General features: G+C 48.7%; 1 protein-coding gene across 1 annotated transcript; it reads left to right on the forward strand.

Moving 5' to 3' along the window:
- Positions 1 to 83: 83 nt before the first annotated feature.
- On the forward strand, positions 84 to 13,133 carry HHATL (hedgehog acyltransferase-like). The gene is made up of 11 exons (XM_009073398.1): positions 84 to 189; positions 731 to 798; positions 1,138 to 1,251; positions 1,417 to 1,611; positions 2,722 to 2,931; positions 6,250 to 6,421; positions 7,829 to 7,973; positions 8,374 to 8,409; positions 9,131 to 9,332; positions 11,458 to 11,599; positions 12,818 to 13,133. The coding sequence occupies exons 1-11, from the start codon at positions 84 to 86 to the stop codon at positions 12,940 to 12,942; spliced, it is 1,515 nt and encodes a 504-aa protein (XP_009071646.1). The 3' UTR covers positions 12,943 to 13,133.
- The last annotated feature ends 4,060 nt before the right edge of the window (positions 13,134 to 17,193 follow it).

Genomic DNA, 17,193 nt, shown 5'->3' on the forward strand with positions numbered 1-17,193 from the left:
CTCACCCCTGGTTATCTTCCCTCTCCTCCTTCCTCTTCCCAGGTGTGGATCCCTCGTGCCAGCCGAGGTGGTAACCTGCCACCATGGGGGTTAAATCGATGCTCCCCAGCTATGAACTGGGGTTTTATGCTCTCGTGGTTTCATGTGCTGTGGTGTACAGTGGCAGTGGGATCTTCGAAGCATCCAGAGGTAACACTTCCCATTACATACCCCTGGATGGGACCCTGGGAGGGAGGATGGATGTAAGGTGGCTGCTTTTCCAGCTGTTGATGCCTGCAGCAGATCACATGCTTTCATTTTTGCAGAGAACACCTTGGAAATCCTTTCCAAAGGGATTTTTGCCTTTTTGCCTGGTTGTCTCCTTGTCTCCATATCCACAGCTCAGGGCAAGTGGCTGTGGGATGTCACAGCTCTCCAGCCAGTGCCCAAAAACAGCAACCAACAGGGCTGCTTCCCAATATTTTTTTTAGTCTGGAATCCCACAAACCTGAAAACTTCATGGGATCAGCCAGGGGATGTGCAGTGGTAAAAAGGCTTTTCTGGAAATTCTTGCAGAAACACCTGCAGTCTCTGGCTCCTATGGGTGTCCATGGCAATCAGGCACTTTTGGGATGGGGTGTTTGGGCCCTGATGGCTCTTCATCACAACGATGAAGGCTCCTTGCCTTGCTTGAACCCAGACCTCATTTCCCAGAGCTGTTTCTCTCCCTGTAACTCTGGTTCTTTTGTAGACAGCATGAACAGAAAGGCCTTTCGGGATGGCATAAAGCCAGGCTGGCACTACTTTGGCAGGAAGATGGTAAGTGGAGGAAGGACTTGGTCTTTTCTAGCTACAGACATCATGGTCAGTGCTGACCACGGGAGAAGCAGAGCTGTTTTTTCTGCTGCTGACACACTTTTGCAAAGTCCATGTGACTAAAGAAGTAGTCAGGAAAATATCAACCCTGCAGCACTGTGGATACTCTGCTTTGTGTGCGCTGAGACAAGCAACCCCTGCACATCTCTCCTGGGGTTTTGTGTCCAAGCTAAAGTGCTTGGGAGCCCTTGGGTGGAAAATGGGAGGAAAAGGCTTTGAAAGTTATGTGGGTGAGGCAGGGGTGTGAGGGCTAGGGGCAGTAAGGTGGTGCTTCTCCTGCAGGACGTGGCTGATTTTGAGTGGGTGATGTGGTTCACCTCATTCAGGAATGTCATCATCTTTGCCCTCTCGGGACATGTCCTCTTTGGCAAGATCTGCTCCATGACAGTGCCACAGGTGAGCCAGGGGTGTGGTGGGATGGATTTGAAAGCACCAGGGCGACCTGGGATCTGTGGAAGGGCCTTGGGGGATGCTCTAGGGTGGGGGGATGCTCTGGGATAGAGGGAGTGGGGCTGTGGCTTTCACCAAGCTGACCACAATCACGGTTGCTGTCTCTCCCAGCACCGGGCTGTGATGTACATGCTGTATGGGATCTCAGCCGTGCTGGGCAGCATGGGACTTGTCTACTTGATGATCATCCTCTCCCACTGCCTTGTCCTCTACTCCGTTGCATTGGCCAAGCAGAAATGGCTTTGCTATGTGGCTGGGCTCTGCTGTCTCGCCTCCTTCAAGCTGGAGCCATTCGGTTCATGGCAGGTAGGTGCTGTCTTGGGCCATGTGTCAGCCTCATTTCCAGCCCACTGGAAATGTGTCCATCCAGTGTCCATATCCTTGGGTTTGCCTCCAAGGAGGGCTCCTGGGGCACTCACAGAACTTGGCCATTTCTCCTGGCTTCATCAGAGTTCCCACGAGGTTTGTGTTAGGGTTTGGTAGGAGCTTTGTGCTGCTGAGCCTGGGAGTAATCCCATAGGAGCTGTGTTGTGTTTTGATGGCTTCATGCTGGGCCAAAGTTCAGGACACCTAAGTCCTTCTTGCTGCCCAGACAACAGCTTGTCAGCCAGGCAAGATGGGTTCCTGCCCCATGCTTCGGTTTCCCCACCTGTAACACAGAGCTGGGATGGGTTCAGCGATGCCCATTCCTAAGGTCCCTGCCCAGTTAAGACTTTCACTGGTGGGTGGACAGAAGGCCATCAAACTATTCAGTCCCTCTTCAGGACAATGCTGCCTCTCCCTGTCTACTGCTTCCCTCCAAAAATGTGTTCCCTTCCTCTCCATCAGCCTTGTGCTGGCTTTGCTTCACTCCTTGGGGAGGGTTATGTCCCTATGACAGGGTTACATGGCCACCCCAGACCAAAGCCTGTGTGACCCACAGCTCCTTGGTGAAGACATGGCCAAGAGAATCTACCACTTCCTCACTACTCCAGTATGCAGGAGCCAGCTGAGAAATCAAGCCCTAGTTTTATCTTTCCAGCTCATTAGCTCCAGGAACAATTGGTGTCAGAGCACAATTAGAGGCTTTGTCTGAACTGAAAACTAAACTGAAAGAGGTCAGGGTTAGATGAGATGTTAGGAAGAAATTCTTCCCTGTGACGGTGGGGAGGCACTGGCACAGGTTGCCCAGAGAAGCAGTGGCTGCCCCATCCCTGGAAGTGTTGGAGCTGGGTTGAATGGGGCTTGAAGCAAACTGGTCTAATGAAAGGTGTTCCTGCCCATTGCAGGGGGTTGGAATGAGATGGTCTTTTAGGTCCCTTCCAACCCAAACCATTCTAGGATTCTGTGCCACCCCAGGAGTGATGTCCTCCACAAAGCAAGGGAGCACAGAAGTGACACCATGTTCCTGGTGGTAACTCTTCATTTCTTATCCAGAGCGGGTTTGTAACGGGAGCTTTTGATCTTCAAGATGTCCTCTTCTACGGAGGAAGCACCTTCACCATCATGCGCTGTATGAGCTTTGCACTCGAGAGCTCTGAGAAGAAAGAGGGCATCTACTCTATCTTTGACCTCCTCAAGTACAACTTCTATCTCCCATTCTTCTTCTTTGGGCCTGTCATGACATTTGACCAGTTCCACGCCCAGGTGAGTGCTCCTGAGGCTGGGCTGGAGGAGGACTTCTCCCTAAGTTTATTTGCTTGGGTTTAATGTTTACAGAACCCCACCTGTTACCACAGTGAAGGTGCAAATGGTTCTAGAACTTGTTGTGGTCACTGAGAGTGTGTGGCCATAGTCTGGGAGGTGCAATTTGTGGGGAGGGGCAAAATTGGATGGGTTTTTAACCTTTTGGTTGGGGTTTTCAGTCATTCCCACTGATGAATTCAGAAGGGAAGATATTTCTGTGGTGAAAGCATCATGCTGGGATGAGGAGAGGAGGGTTCAGCCCATGTCCTACCTCACTGGTCATCTGCACTGCTTGGTGCCCCAGCAGCTCCACACTGCACCTCTGAGTGGTGCTGGGAGGCTGCAGTGAGGGTCTGACATGGGACCTCTGTGTGCTGGTGGCTGTGACAACAAAGGCAGTGTCACATTTTCATCCAGCTGCTTTGCCCCAGGAGGATGGTTTGCCTTAAGAAGAAATTATTTCTCTAGAAACAAGTATGTTTGGGTGGAAGGCTGTGGGCTTCCAGGGACTTCCTCTATGCTCCATTAAATACTCCTGATGCTCCAAATCTTCCTGTATCACACAACCAAGGAAGCTTTTGGATGAGCAGACTCCAAACAGCACTGGGAAACAGGAACAGAAGCCTGGGCTGGGACCCGCAGACTTCTGGAGCTACTTTACAGCCAAAGATCAAGGAAACTGACAGTGCTCTCTCCCTCCTTTCTTCCCATCTCAATGTCCTTATACACCGATGATCAGCCTTGGTCATCAAGCGATCTGGTGCTGCTGGCTAAGGGAGAGACCTCTTGCTTGGTCAGTATGCTGCTGGAGGAGGATTCCCACCACTCATCTGAGTCCTTCTGAAGAACAGCAACATCAAATTTTTGGACCAAAATTGATGTCTGGGTGCATGAGAGTTTTGGAAATACATTTCTGAATTCAGATGAAAAACCAGCCCAGGGCAGGGAAAAGTGGCCAGAGCCTCATGGTGAGGAGAAGACCAAAGACTCATCAGCCCAGCACCTTCTCTCCAATGTGGGGCTGGTACTGGTTGCCTAAGAGCGGGTCTGCACTGGGCTTGTTTCCTCCAGAGAGCAGGATGAGCCCTGATTCAAGTCCTGCTCTTTGCTAGTTCACTCACCCGTGGAATTAACAACCTCATGCTGCATGTTGAAAGGAACAAGAGCCCTCAGGTCCTACATGATCTGTTTAAAAGGACTTTGACCCTGAAGATCATAAGGTCAGTTCTGGTGTCCCCTTAAGGGATGCAGTCAGGTACCTATAAATTGGGACATTAAGTTCCTCATGTTTCCAACACCTGAACTCCCACTGCTCCTACCAGGCTTGATCTAGGAGGAATTTCATTTCCTCCTTCTTTGCACAGCCCGAAACCAGGATGTCTACAGCCATTTTATGAACAAGTCTCCTCTGCTGCTTAAAACGCTGCCCCCAAAGGCACAAGGAGCAAGTCCCCAACCCCTTCCCATGCCCCGGCCAGGGGTCCTGTCTTGGCCTGGCCACCACTGCCATCTCCTGGCTAGATCCCCCCTGCACTGTTGGAGCTGCAGCTGATTGCAGAGGTGAATTCTTAATTGCCCAACAGCAATTAGGGCCGGAGACCCTAATTAGGCAGATGGAGTCCCTCCTCTGGGTTGGAGAATATGACCCAGTTAGGCAATGGATCTCTCCCTTTTGCTCCTACTGGTCCTACATCCTGGTGGAGCCCTTGCACCCCAATGTGAGATGGGAACTCATCTATACCAGGGCTTGGTCAGCCCCATTTGAGCTGAGAAGCATCTTCCTTACTAGGATCACGGAAACAAATTCACTTTGGGAAGTGAATGTAGGGTTGGGAGTGTGGGGGACAGAGTCCTGATCCCAAGGGGATGGTGGCCGTGTGCTGTCACCACATGCAGACATGAGGATGAGAGGAAATGGCCTCATGTTGTGCCAGGAGAGGTTTGACTGGATATTAGGAAAAATGTCTTTAAGTAAAAGGTTGTCAAGCATTGGAACAGGCTGCCCAAGGAAGTAGTGGAGTCACCATTCCTGGTGGGATTTAAGAGACGTGTAGATGTGGCACTTGGAGGCATGGTTAGTGATGACATTGGCAGTGTTGGGTTAACAGTTGGATTTGCTAATCTTAAGGGTCTTTTCCAACCAAAACAATTCTATGACTCTATGAAAGGAGGGATCCATGTCCTCCCACATGACTCCATGCCAGAGTCTGTCCTCCTCAGCTTCTCCTCCAGCTTAGGGTCCAGTGACCTCTTTGTATCCTCAAAGCACCTGGCCCATAACAGACATGAAAAAATCTGGCAAGGGCTTTAATTCTCAGGAATCATCTGGATTTGACAACAGAGCTGGTGCGGCAGCCTGTGGATTATGCAGGGAGAGCTCCCACCTCTCACAGGGAATAAAGGGAAAGTAATAAACATAAGAGGATTTTGAATACAGCAGCAATTTTATGGCGATGCGGGGAAGCAAGGACATTGCTCTGCCCGGTGTAATCCTGAAAGCTCTCTCTGATGATATTTATATTACAACAGCCAGAGATATGACAGCTCCTGGAGGCAAACCTCAGCCCCTGCATATACAAGACACAGCAGAGATGAAATCCCCATCAATCAGGTCCCAGCTGATTTGGGACAGCCCCTCAAGCAGCTCTCCCTCTCATTTCCAGCAGGAGTCTGCAACAGAAGCTTCAGAGATCATCAGTCATCCTCCTCCCAGATGACCCTGGCCAAAAATACATCAGGCCCTGGCAGAGCTGTCAGGTGGGATTCCAGCCCTGGAATCCATCCTGTAGATGTGATGGGTACAGGCATTTTCTCCCCCTTAGCACTCTGTGCGAGGGGGTGTCCTTAAGCAAAGTTGACTTTCTGAACAAGTCTCTGCACAAAGAGCATAAACCCTGGCAGCTCCTTGGATTTTATCCCACCTTGAGTCCCTCAGGTTCAGCCAGACCTGTTACTGCTGTGCCTCACCATGTGCCTGTTCTGCTGGAAACCTCAGTGATGGGAACAGGAGCATGATGCAGGAGGCACATAGCTGACATGCTCAGCACTGAGGGTGTTGGAGGGATGCTGTGGGTGAGACATGTCCTGCTCCTTGTGGATGTGCTTACCTGAGGCAGTCCTTGGGTCTGCCTTAATCAATAGAAATTTGGGTCACATAGTTCATGGTGTGATTTCAAAGGAAAGCAATGAGTCCCTATTTGGACCTTGACCATTCTTCTGGATGGAGCACTATGCTGCCCATCCTGGCTCAGCCCTTTCCTGGTTTGTCCATCCTGGCAGGTGAGCACCCGAGAGCTAAGACGCAAAGACGATGAGATGAAGAACATTCGGGTCAATGCTCTCCTCCACGTGGGGGCCATCATCACTGTGGACATCTTCTTCCACTTCTTCTACATCCTCACCCTCCCTTCCGACCTGAAGTTTGTGAACCGCCTCTCGGATTGGTCCCTGGGTGAGTGGCCATGCTTGGACACGTTCACACCTGTCCTCAGCTTCAAGGCAGTGGTGAGTGATTCACATCTCCATTCACCTCCACTGAGAGGCTTTGGCAATGCCTGTGTTGGACAGGTTTGAGTAAAATCCTCTTCTTTCTGTTGACCACACACAGAACTGAGGTTGGGCAGCCCTGGAAAGCAGATGGTGTTGGTCTGTCCTTGTTATAGTGTAGATGGTTTAGTCTAGGGTTTAAGGAGCTGAGCACAAAGCCATTCCAATTGCCTTTATCTGGACTGGAAGGGAGCTCAGCACCTCCAAAAAATTAGCAGGACACAGCAAACAACATGCACCCAGGCAAAGCCTGATTGCAGGTAAGGAATGTTGTTCATAGAGTGGTCAAACACTGAAATAGGTGCCCAGAGGGATTACAGATTATCCCAAAATAGTAGTATTCAACACTTAAATGGACAATGTCCAGAACAATGTAATCTCCATTTGAAGTTGGCTGTTCTATAAGCAGGGCTGGACTAGGGACCTCTAGAAGCCAAACTCCTGGGGTAAGTGGTGGTAGCAGTGCTGGCCTTCAGCTGGCAGCTAGATGGAGGCTTTCAGCTGGTCAAATACACACCTGATGGCAGCATTTGAGACACCACCCACACAGCAGAGGACAAGCAGGAACTGGAAAAACCCCATGTCTCTCCAGAGTGGCAGCTGGAAGCCAGGATAAAATCCTAGTGCAGCTGGAATGGCACTAGCATTGATTTAGAATGTTCTAAGAGACCTGTGTGGACTGACTACACGTGTTACTCCATATGGAGCTGAGCTCTTCTGACTGTACTGACCAGATCTGCCTGGTCCACAGTGGGAGCATTGATGCACTATGTGGCCCTTCATCTGTGAGATGAACCACACCAATATTGGGGCATTTTGGCTTCTGTTTGCATAGGAATTTGATATCTTTAGCGTCTGTGCCTGTAGGGTTTGTCTCCCAGTGTCAGACACCTCTCCAAGACAGAGGTCCTGGCCCTAGCTCTGCTGAAACATCAAAAACCTGGGGTAGAGGGCATTTTGGAGGTGCCAGTAAAACCTCAGAGGTCACAGTTAAGAACTGTAATGAGTTCATCACAGGTTAGAAGGAGGGAACAATTTTGCACTGGAATAAATGACTGTTATATAGAATTTTTTTGACCAATAAACAGTCTGCTCCCAAATACCATGAGAAGAGATTGCTCTTTGGTTTAAGTCTCTTGAAAATCTTAGTTTTAAAAGCTTTGCTGGTCCAAGGCAGCATTAGACTGCCCTCTTGATGCTATGTTTATTGCAGTAGACTTTGTGCTCCCATGGGACACGGTGTCCCCAAAAGTCCTGAGGGTGACACATTCTGTGTTCCTCTTCCCCCACTTGACTCTTGTTTTTGCTTCAGCTGGTCTGGCCTACTCCAATTTGGTGTACGACTGGGTGAAAGCTGCTGTCATGTTTGGGGTCATCAACACCATCGCCAGACTGGACCATTTGGAGCCACCTCAGCCCCCAAAATGCATCACCCTGCTCTACATATTTGCAGAAACGTGAGTACCCCACGTGCACCAACAAAGAGGGACAGCAGGTTTGAGCTGAACAAAACACGCATGGCAGGGAGGACATCTGGGATGCTTCCCTGAGCAGCTGGTCTGTGAGTTGGAGACCACCTACACTGAACAGTCCATACTGAACCTATAGTCTAGACCTGCTCACAGTCCAGGGGAATATTCTTGGGCAGGAAGCAATAGATAAGGAGAGAAGTTAAACCACATTGATAGTGGGACCTTTCCAGGGAAGGAGCATGGAGAACTTCTGTGAGCAAGGTCCAGAATGTACCTTGCCAGGGGACTGGGTACCTTGCCAGGGGACACTCTGGAAGGGTGTTTTAACATGGTTTTTATTGTCTTCACTCTGTGTCTTAACATGTTTTTATCATCTGCATTTTAGGCATTTTGACAGAGGCATTAATGACTGGCTGTGCAAGTAAGTGTCTAATCGACCACCTCTAGTCTGGTGCAGGGTCTTTTCTTTCATTACATAGCAAGGAAGTATCAAATGTTATTCATCCCAAAACTGTGGCATCTTCTCTTCTGGGTAAATCCCACCATTTATTCTGTTTACCCCCCAAACTGTTGAATGAATTGCCACATCCCTCACCTCCAAACTTGGGAGCAAGAGAGTCCTGTCCCAGAAATCCCTTTAAGTCTGGTGGGTTTAGTGTTCCCTCAAAGGAGGAAGAGTCAGGTTCATATTCTACGAGGAGAAAAGGGAATTGAGCTCAGGTCTCCCATATCCTGTAGATCTACATCTCCCTCAGTGCTTGATCTCCCTTCAGCCATGAGTATAACCAGCAAACCTGTACTGAAGGTGATGAGCAGTCTCTGTGATGAAATCCTGTGCACCAACAAGTCTTGAGAGTCTGCAGCTCTACAAATCCCCAAGTTTTAGCAACCCTTTACCTGCAAGAGGGAGAAAGGAGAGTGTTTTGTCCTTAAAGATCCATAGGTTTGTGAGGAGCACAAGGCACAAGCAGCTGGACTGCAGCAAAAATCAGTGTTTGCTAGAACATACCAGCCAGAACATTCTTTCTCACTAGGGTGGTCTAGATTGACCTGCCTGTGAGGAGCTTGTGAGCATGGGATAAAGGAATCCAGAGGGGACTTCTTGACTATGGGGAGCACCAACTACTTTCCTTGGCCATTAGGTATGTGTATGATCACCTTGGAGAGAACCATGATAACATCATCAAGGAGCTCGTGGCTAGCATCACCACCTTTGCTGTCACCACCCTGTGGCTGGGGCCCTCTGAGATTGTCTACATCTGGTCTGTCGTCAACTGCTTCGGCCTCAACTTTGAGCTCTGGGTGCAGAAGTTCTTCCAGCTCGGGCTCTTTGCCAAACTGGAGGTGAGTGAATGGGGAAAAAGTCAGTGGGTCTGGGGCCAAACTCTGGGGCTGGAAATCATCCATAACTCCAAAGTTTGAGGGAACTCAGACTTGTTTATATGAGTCAGATCCATTTTCATCTGAGGCTGAAGAGCATCCCACATGATGTCATGAAGCTCCATGTCCTGGTCTCCTGGGTGGAGACCTGAAGCTCTTTCCTGTGGCCTTAGGAATCATTAAGGTTGGAAAAGACCTCTAAGATCATGAAGTCCAAACCAGCACCACCATGTTCACCACTAAACCATGTGCTCAAGTGCCATATTCAGACATCTTCTGAACACTTTCAAGGATTGTCACATCCTTGGAGCATCCTTGTGATCAGCTACTGAGCTGTGCAAGGGAAGCACAGACCTGGTACTGTGTATCCCTTCATTTTATGCACTGTGTCACCCACCCAGAGCAAACTCCTATGTGCTCTCATGATGCTTCATGGGAAATTTAGGTTGGGATGAAGCTTTCAGAAGGAAAACAGAGGTCCAAGAGCATCAGGAGTTCAGCTCCATCAGTACCACAGACAGGCACAAACCCTGAGATCTGTCCATGGGGAAATGCACAAACATTTCCTCATATGGGTAATATTCTATGGGGAATATCCAGATTCTATGATTCTATGGGGAAATGCTTATATGTTTCCTTCTGGAACTAATTTGTTCTTCTTGTTCTGCAAAACATTTTGGCATTCTGAGTGGTTTTGATCTGTTTTCTGATAAAAGCAAGTGTTTAAATACTGGAATGAATTATTTTCCAAACAATCCAAAGCTTAGTGCCTTATCTCTGTTTGGGACCAAGGTGTATTGGGGAGATGTTGGAAGAAAACCTTAGGGAACTCCATCCTAGAAACAATTATGTTCCTTATTTGTTTTTCCTAACCTGAAGTCTATTGGTTAAAATAGTTGAATAGAGATCTATTCTGAACAAAAACTGTGGAGAGGAATCCTCCTGTTTGCTCTCTGTCTTGAACTTCTAATCAGATTATGGCTCTCACAGGCAGTGAAATCTCCTTCCCTACAGCACCACAATTCTCAGCACTAAGTGGCCTGGGGATTCACCATGCTCTTTGAAGACTGATAAACTCCTTTCCTGCTTCACTTGCAGCAGCTGCTCCTGAGGATTATGTGCCAGTGACAATTTCACTCTGCTGCTGTCACTAGTTTTCAGCTTTTTTTTTTAATTCCTAAGGAACAATTTTTACCACGACCTGAGAGTGATTTGCATGTAGGGCTAATAATAATCCTGGTATACAACAGCATTCTTCTGCCCTGAGGAATGGCTTACCCAAGGGAACAGATGAGGAAAGCAGTACTCAGGCATTATGTTTTTAAAGGGGCTCCAAAAGAGCTGGAGAGGGACTTGTCACAAGTGCATGGAGTGACAGGGCAGGGGGGAATGGATTCAAACTGACAGAGGGCCGGTTTAGGTGAGATATTAGGAAGAAATTATACAACAGCATTCTTCTGCCCTGAGGAATGGCTTACCCAAGGGAACAGATGAGGAAAGCAGTACTCAGGCATTATGTTTTTAAAGGGGCTCCAAAAGAGCTGGAGAGGGACTTGTCACAAGTGCATGGAGTGACAGGGCAGGGGGGAATGGATTCAAACTGACAGAGGGCCGGTTTAGGTGAGATATTAGGAAGAAATTCCTCCCTATGAGGGTGGTGTGGTGAGGGCACAGGTTACCTAGAGAAGCTGTGGCTGCTCCATCCCTGGAAGTGTCCAAGCCCAGGTTGGATGGGGCTTGGAGCAACCTGGTCTGGTGGGAAGTGTCCCTGCCCATGGCAGGGGGTTGGAACTTAATGATCCTTAAGGTCCCTTCCATCCCAAACCATTCCATGAGTCTATGATTCTACAGTTAGCATGAAACTGTGTCTAACATCTTGCCCCCACCCACAGCACCCTGAAATACCACTCCAGAGTCCCTAGTGCAGCAGAGCAGAAGCCTTACCTTTTCCTTATATTTCTTCATCCCAGAGACACTAAAGGCTGCTCTAAGTTTTACCTCCTCTCTGGGATCCCAGCTGGAGTAGGACCAGTGCACTGACTTTCCTTACAGCCCTGTTTTTCCTCACTTACTGCTTCTCCCTTCACAGGCCAAAATGTCTGGGGCCATGTCTCGGCGGATTAGGGCAGCTTTTGGGGCAGTGAATTTCTGGGCCATTGTCCTCTACAACATCCTTGCACTCAACAGCCTGGAGTTTGCAGTGCTAGTGACCAAGAGGCTCCTCGTGACAGGTAAGGTGTTACCAGCCTTCCCCACTGAGGGACCCTTGTCTTAATGGGGGGACACTGGTAAGGGTAGCTGAGGACTGGGGCTCATGAGTCCTTTTGGGTCCAAAGTGTCCTGGCCTTTGGCTTGTTATGTAGCTGCTCCAAATTTGCCTAATTCTTATGCAAAAAGTGCAGACAGTGGTTTCTTAGCTCCCACCCTCCTTCTGTGAGTGCTCTGGGGTACAGGCTGCATTCCAGGTCTGCTCATACAACTCCTGGCACAGCCTGACACTGATTTAGACTCCTTGAAGGAGTTCCTAAAGGTCACATTCATCCCACCAAGGTGGGACATGGTCCCCTGGCTGGAGAAAGGGATTTACTTGTCCTACATTATCTCCTTTTGCTGTAGCAGTTACTCCTGCATCAACCTGAAGGTGACAGGTACAAATCCTTATGCTACAGTCTGTACATTTCTAATCAGTGGATGGTGGCATTGTTTTGAAGTCTTCTTGAGCAGCACAGGGTATAAATAGCCATTGTGAGCTTGTGTCCTCCAGCCTTCTTGGGATGAGGCTGGCATAGGGAATGGATAATGTCATGCTCTGGGCTCAGTGTGCCAGGAGTGCCTGCCCGCTGAGCTAGCTGGCTTTTGCTGGTTGCATTATTCATTTCAGAGGTCCTGTTATAGCAGGAACAAACCCTGTATCTCCCCTCTGCTGTGGATACCAGATTTGTGATTGCAAATGACGTCAGACCCTTCCTAAGTGAAGGGAGAGCTCCTGGCTCTCAGTCACTTATGTAGGTGACAAAAATACATGTTTCCCTGAGTGGACACTGTGTCCCCAAGTACAGGATGAGGCTGGGGTTGATCCTCAGCATCTGTGGGGCCCAAAGCTTCCAGAAAGTCACAGTGCTGAACAACGATGGACATGGACAGGTTGAATGGACAGAAAGTCAATCACTATGTCTGAAGATGGGGAGCAGAAGGAGTTTTGGGGGTAAGAGAGTGCTCAAAGCCACTCCAGCATGTTCCCACATTAGCTGCAGTCCATGATGCCTTGGTGGGCTCAAGCACAGCTTCATCCTGGCGATTTCTCTCTTCTCACAGTGAAGCTGCAGAGCTGGGTCCATGATAAAAAATGTCATTGGCCATCATGAAGTTGTGAGACCTCCCAAACTCACCGGATAGGCAGTTAGACAAGCAGCCACACCAAGATGACCATGTCTCTCTCCCTATTCTAGGTTTCCCTGTCAGCACCCTGTCCATCTGGTTCATCACGTACTGCGGAGTGCAGCTGATCAAAGAGCGTGAACGCATCCTGGCCATCGAGGAGGAGGAGAGGAGTGACAAGGCAAAGGTGGAGTAGGGGAGACATCAACAGGCTTGTCCCAAAGCCTTGTCTCCCTTCCAGCCACCACTGCCAGGCCAGCCACTGGCCAGGGCTCTCCAAGCCCTCTTGACAATCAGACTGCTGTAGCTCACCCATGTAGAAGTCACCTGGAAGGCACAGGTCACCCCTTTGCTGCAGGAAAGATTTTCTATCAGACACAGTGGGCATTTTGCAGGCTCCCCAAGCATGGCAGGCTGCTGAGGCAGGCTCCCAGGACATTTCATTAATGCCAGAAAGAGCTAGTCCCATCATTTTTCTGACCCTCTGACATCATGCAGGCCTAGATATTTCACCCCCTGCTTCCCACTTGGTCCACCAGCACTCGGCTCTGCCACAGGGCCTGTAGCCCATGTCTCCCAGAGGAGACTTTCCAGGTCCCATGACTGGAAGTTTTAGGGTGGGCCAGGACAGCAATGAGAAAGGGATTAACTGGTTCTGAGCCTGCAGAACCATCTCCAGGTCACTTACAGCCCAAGCATCCCATGTTCCCTTCACTACAAGAAATGATCAGCATTTACTCTGCAGTGTTCAGCGTCAGTGGTTGTGCAGTGAGGACTGTGAAATGGCTCAGCAGGACCTACTCCTACCAAGAGATAATAAATAAATAGTAGAGGCTTTATAGCAAAGGGAAGGAGGACCAGGAACAGCACATTGAAGGGTAACTCCATTGCCACCACTGTCAGCCATATACAGTGGCAGGTGTTACAATCTCTACAAAACAGGTCCCTTCACTGCTAAATGTCTTGGGAAAAGTGATTTAGTGCCAACACCAGGCATAATTAATGAGAGCACAGGAGCCAAACCTGCTTCACAGCCATTGTGCATAATGTGCAGGCTGCTTGGGGAGCGAACATGCCGAAGAAACACAACCCATGGCTCACAACTGCTTGGTCCCCAGGCCCCAACTCATGCCCCAAGGGCACTGCACTACAGGGTCTGAGACCAATGTGTCCACCAAAGCCATCCTGCTATGACACGTGTCCTGGGACTCAAACCAAATCCCATTTCTATTTTTTTATATGCTATGGACAAAGGTTTAAGCTCACATTCCTGCCCATGGCTGAGGGACAGAAGATGCTGTAGCCAACTCTTTCTCATCTCCAGCCACCCATCCCTTTATTCAACTGCCTTTGGTGCACACAGCCTAAGCTCATGATTGCATGGCTGAGTGAGGACACAGGTAAATACAGTCAAAGGAGAAAGACTCTGAATGAAGGGCAGTGCCTTGGGGTTGGGTGGTGAAGGGAAAGCCCATGGTAGCCTCCTTGGAGAAGTAGACTTTGGGAGACTGCATAGGAAGTGTGTTAAACATGGTGCCTTGGGGAAAAGGGGAGTTAATACCTGAAAAATAGCTCTGGCTCTCTTGCACTTTAGAGTAACTTTCAGTGGCCTTATGTCTGAGTTGTGTCTATGTTTGGTGAGGGCAAAATCCAGGCCCCTTTGCAATGTGGGTCAGGATGCTTGGTGCTGCTGTATTCTGGCTTCCCTGTGGATGAAACAGGATCAGTTCCTAGCCAGCTTTCAGCTCTGCCAAAGTAATTTGTGAAGTCCCTGATAAATGTCACTTATTTATGTAGTAAATAAATGTTGGACATCGATGGTGCCTGAGCTTATCCTGTTATGCTGCTGTGATGCAGGTGACACCCCAAGCAATGCCCAACCATTGGAGCTGAGAGGCACGAGGATCTGTTTGCAGGTCTTCACCTGCCACCCCTGATAGTGACACAAGACATTGTAGACTTGTTCTGTTAACAGAAACCCACCTTAGTGGCATCACCCAACTGGAGGTTGAGCTGCAGCTGGATTAATTTTCACCTTTATTTTGACTCTGCCTTCATAGTAGTGAAATATCATGAGTCTACAGCCATCAAACTGTCATCCACACGGGTTTTGAGTTAGAAACCATGTTGGTTTTATTTCTAGGAGCCCAACCAGAAGCACTGGAAGTAAGGGCAGGTACTGTGCCTTTGTGGCATCTCTTCACATCCCCCAAACCCCTTTAGCTGCCACGTACATCCCTTTTTAATACAAATCTGCTGTGGACATTTGGTAAGATGTTTCTTGGCATCTGCATTATGCCAGACTTACCTTTTCCACCAAAACAGCTATGACATGATGTGCTTCCTTCAGGGTAAAATTCAGCTCTTCTCTATATGGGTGTCCTCACACAGCTGATGCCACACTGAGCTGCTGAGCTCAAGGGCTCTGTTGCTGCAGGTGGATCAGCACAGGTCCCTGGCTGCCCAGGAGGACAGAGCTACTCAACTCCCAGTGTCAAAGTTGGTGACTCACGCGGCAAAGTCCAGTGACTCTGCACTGCCCTCCTGACTTGGATACTCTGGGAGTGAAAATAGCCCATTCACTAAGGTTCTAAATTTACCCAGCAGCTGCATCTGCTGAAGCTGCCAGAAGGAGCTAATCTTAGACACCAACTGGGCAAGTGATTTGCTAGAGAGACAGTTCACAGGAGTACTTGGGCTTGGCCTCCCTTTGCCTGAAGTTGTCCCCTCAGCTATCACTGCTGCGACAAGCCCAGGAGGTCTGGTGGGCCAGGAGCACCCTGGTGCTGCCTCAACCAGCTCAGCCTTGTGCAGGAGACCCTCAGCCTCACTGAATGCCTCTGTAGAATGGGATATACCCACAACTCATCTCCCTCCTAGAGAAGAGTATCTCATCTGATCTGCTTATTGCCTGCCTGTCCATAAAGCTCAGCCAAGAAGCCAAGAAAAGCAATTCCTCATGGCAGTTACAAATCCTAATTAATAGCCATACACTGGACACTTTCTTGTTCAGCCTGACATGGCTATAATTTCTGCATTCACATTTCTTGTTCTAAAATTTTGTATGGGAGGGAGTGATCCTGTTATATTACATGCCCTTAGGATGCTTTTCATGTATCCTCACTGTTGTGGCTTAATCCTAGCTGGCAATTAAGCACCACACAGCCTCCATCCTTGACACCCTTGGGGAGAAAAATCAGGAAAAAAAAAGGTACAGCTCATGGGTTGGGATAAGAACAATTTAATATTTGGAAAGAAATGATTATGATGATGATATAACAATAATAACAACATCAACAATAATAATAATAATAAATTATGGTGGTGATGATTATAGTAATTATAAATATAATAATGATAATTATGATGATAATAATAATATTAACAATAGGGAGAGAGAATAACAGAACCCAAGAAAAACAAGAGATGCACAAAAGGATTGCTCACTGCCCACTGACTGGTGCTCAGCCCATCCCCAAACAGTTATTGGCTCCTTTCTGGGCAACTTCCTCAGTTTATATACTGGGCATGATGTTCTGTGGTATGTAATATCTCTCTGGCCAGTTCAGGTCAGCTTTTCTGCCCATGCCACTTCCCAGCTTTTTGTGCAGCTCCTCATTAGCAGAGCATGAGACACTGAAAAGTCCAAGGATTGCTCACTGCCCACTGACTGGTGCTCAGCCCATCCCCAAACAGTTATTGGCTCCTTTCTGGGCAACTTCCTCAGTTTATATACTGGGCATGATGTTCTGTGGTATGTAATATCTCTCTGGCCAGTTCAGGTCAGCTTTTCTGCCCATGCCACTTCCCAGCTTTTTGTGCAGCTCCTCATTAGCAGAGCATGAGACACTGAAAAGTCCTTGACTCAGGGTGAGCACTCCACAGCAAAAGCCAAAACATCATTGTGTTATCAACATTATTCACATCCTAAATCAAAAACCACAGTACTGTGCCAGCCACTGGGCTGAAAATTAATGCTGTCCCAGCCAAAACCAGGACACTCACCCAGTGCCTTGCCATGGGGGAACTATTGCTGACATAGAGACACTTAATAACAGACTTAGTCCATTGATCTTGGAAATCACTGGCTGCAGCTCTGTGCACCAAGGGGACAGAGCATTTGAAAAACCAGGGCTGCTTCCCCAAGCCTTGGAGCTGGAGTGCAAAGCCACTGAAGGCCATGGAGATCCCAAAGCAGGTTCAGGACCAGCACACATCCTAAATCAAAAACCACAGTACTGTGCCAGCCACTGGGCTGAAAATTAATGCTGTCCCAGCCAAAACCAGGACACTCACCCAGTGCCTTGCCATGGGGGAACTATTGCTGACATAGAGACACTTAATAACAGACTTAGTCCATTGATCTTGGAAATCACTGGCTGCAGCTCTGTGCACCAAGGAGACAGAGCATTTGAAAAACCAGGGCTGCTTCCCCAAACCTTGGGGC

This window comes from Acanthisitta chloris, unplaced genomic scaffold (genome assembly GCF_000695815.1).
Source record: "Acanthisitta chloris isolate BGI_N310 unplaced genomic scaffold, ASM69581v1 scaffold4094, whole genome shotgun sequence".
Classification (NCBI taxonomy): Eukaryota; Metazoa; Chordata; class Aves; order Passeriformes; family Acanthisittidae; genus Acanthisitta; species Acanthisitta chloris.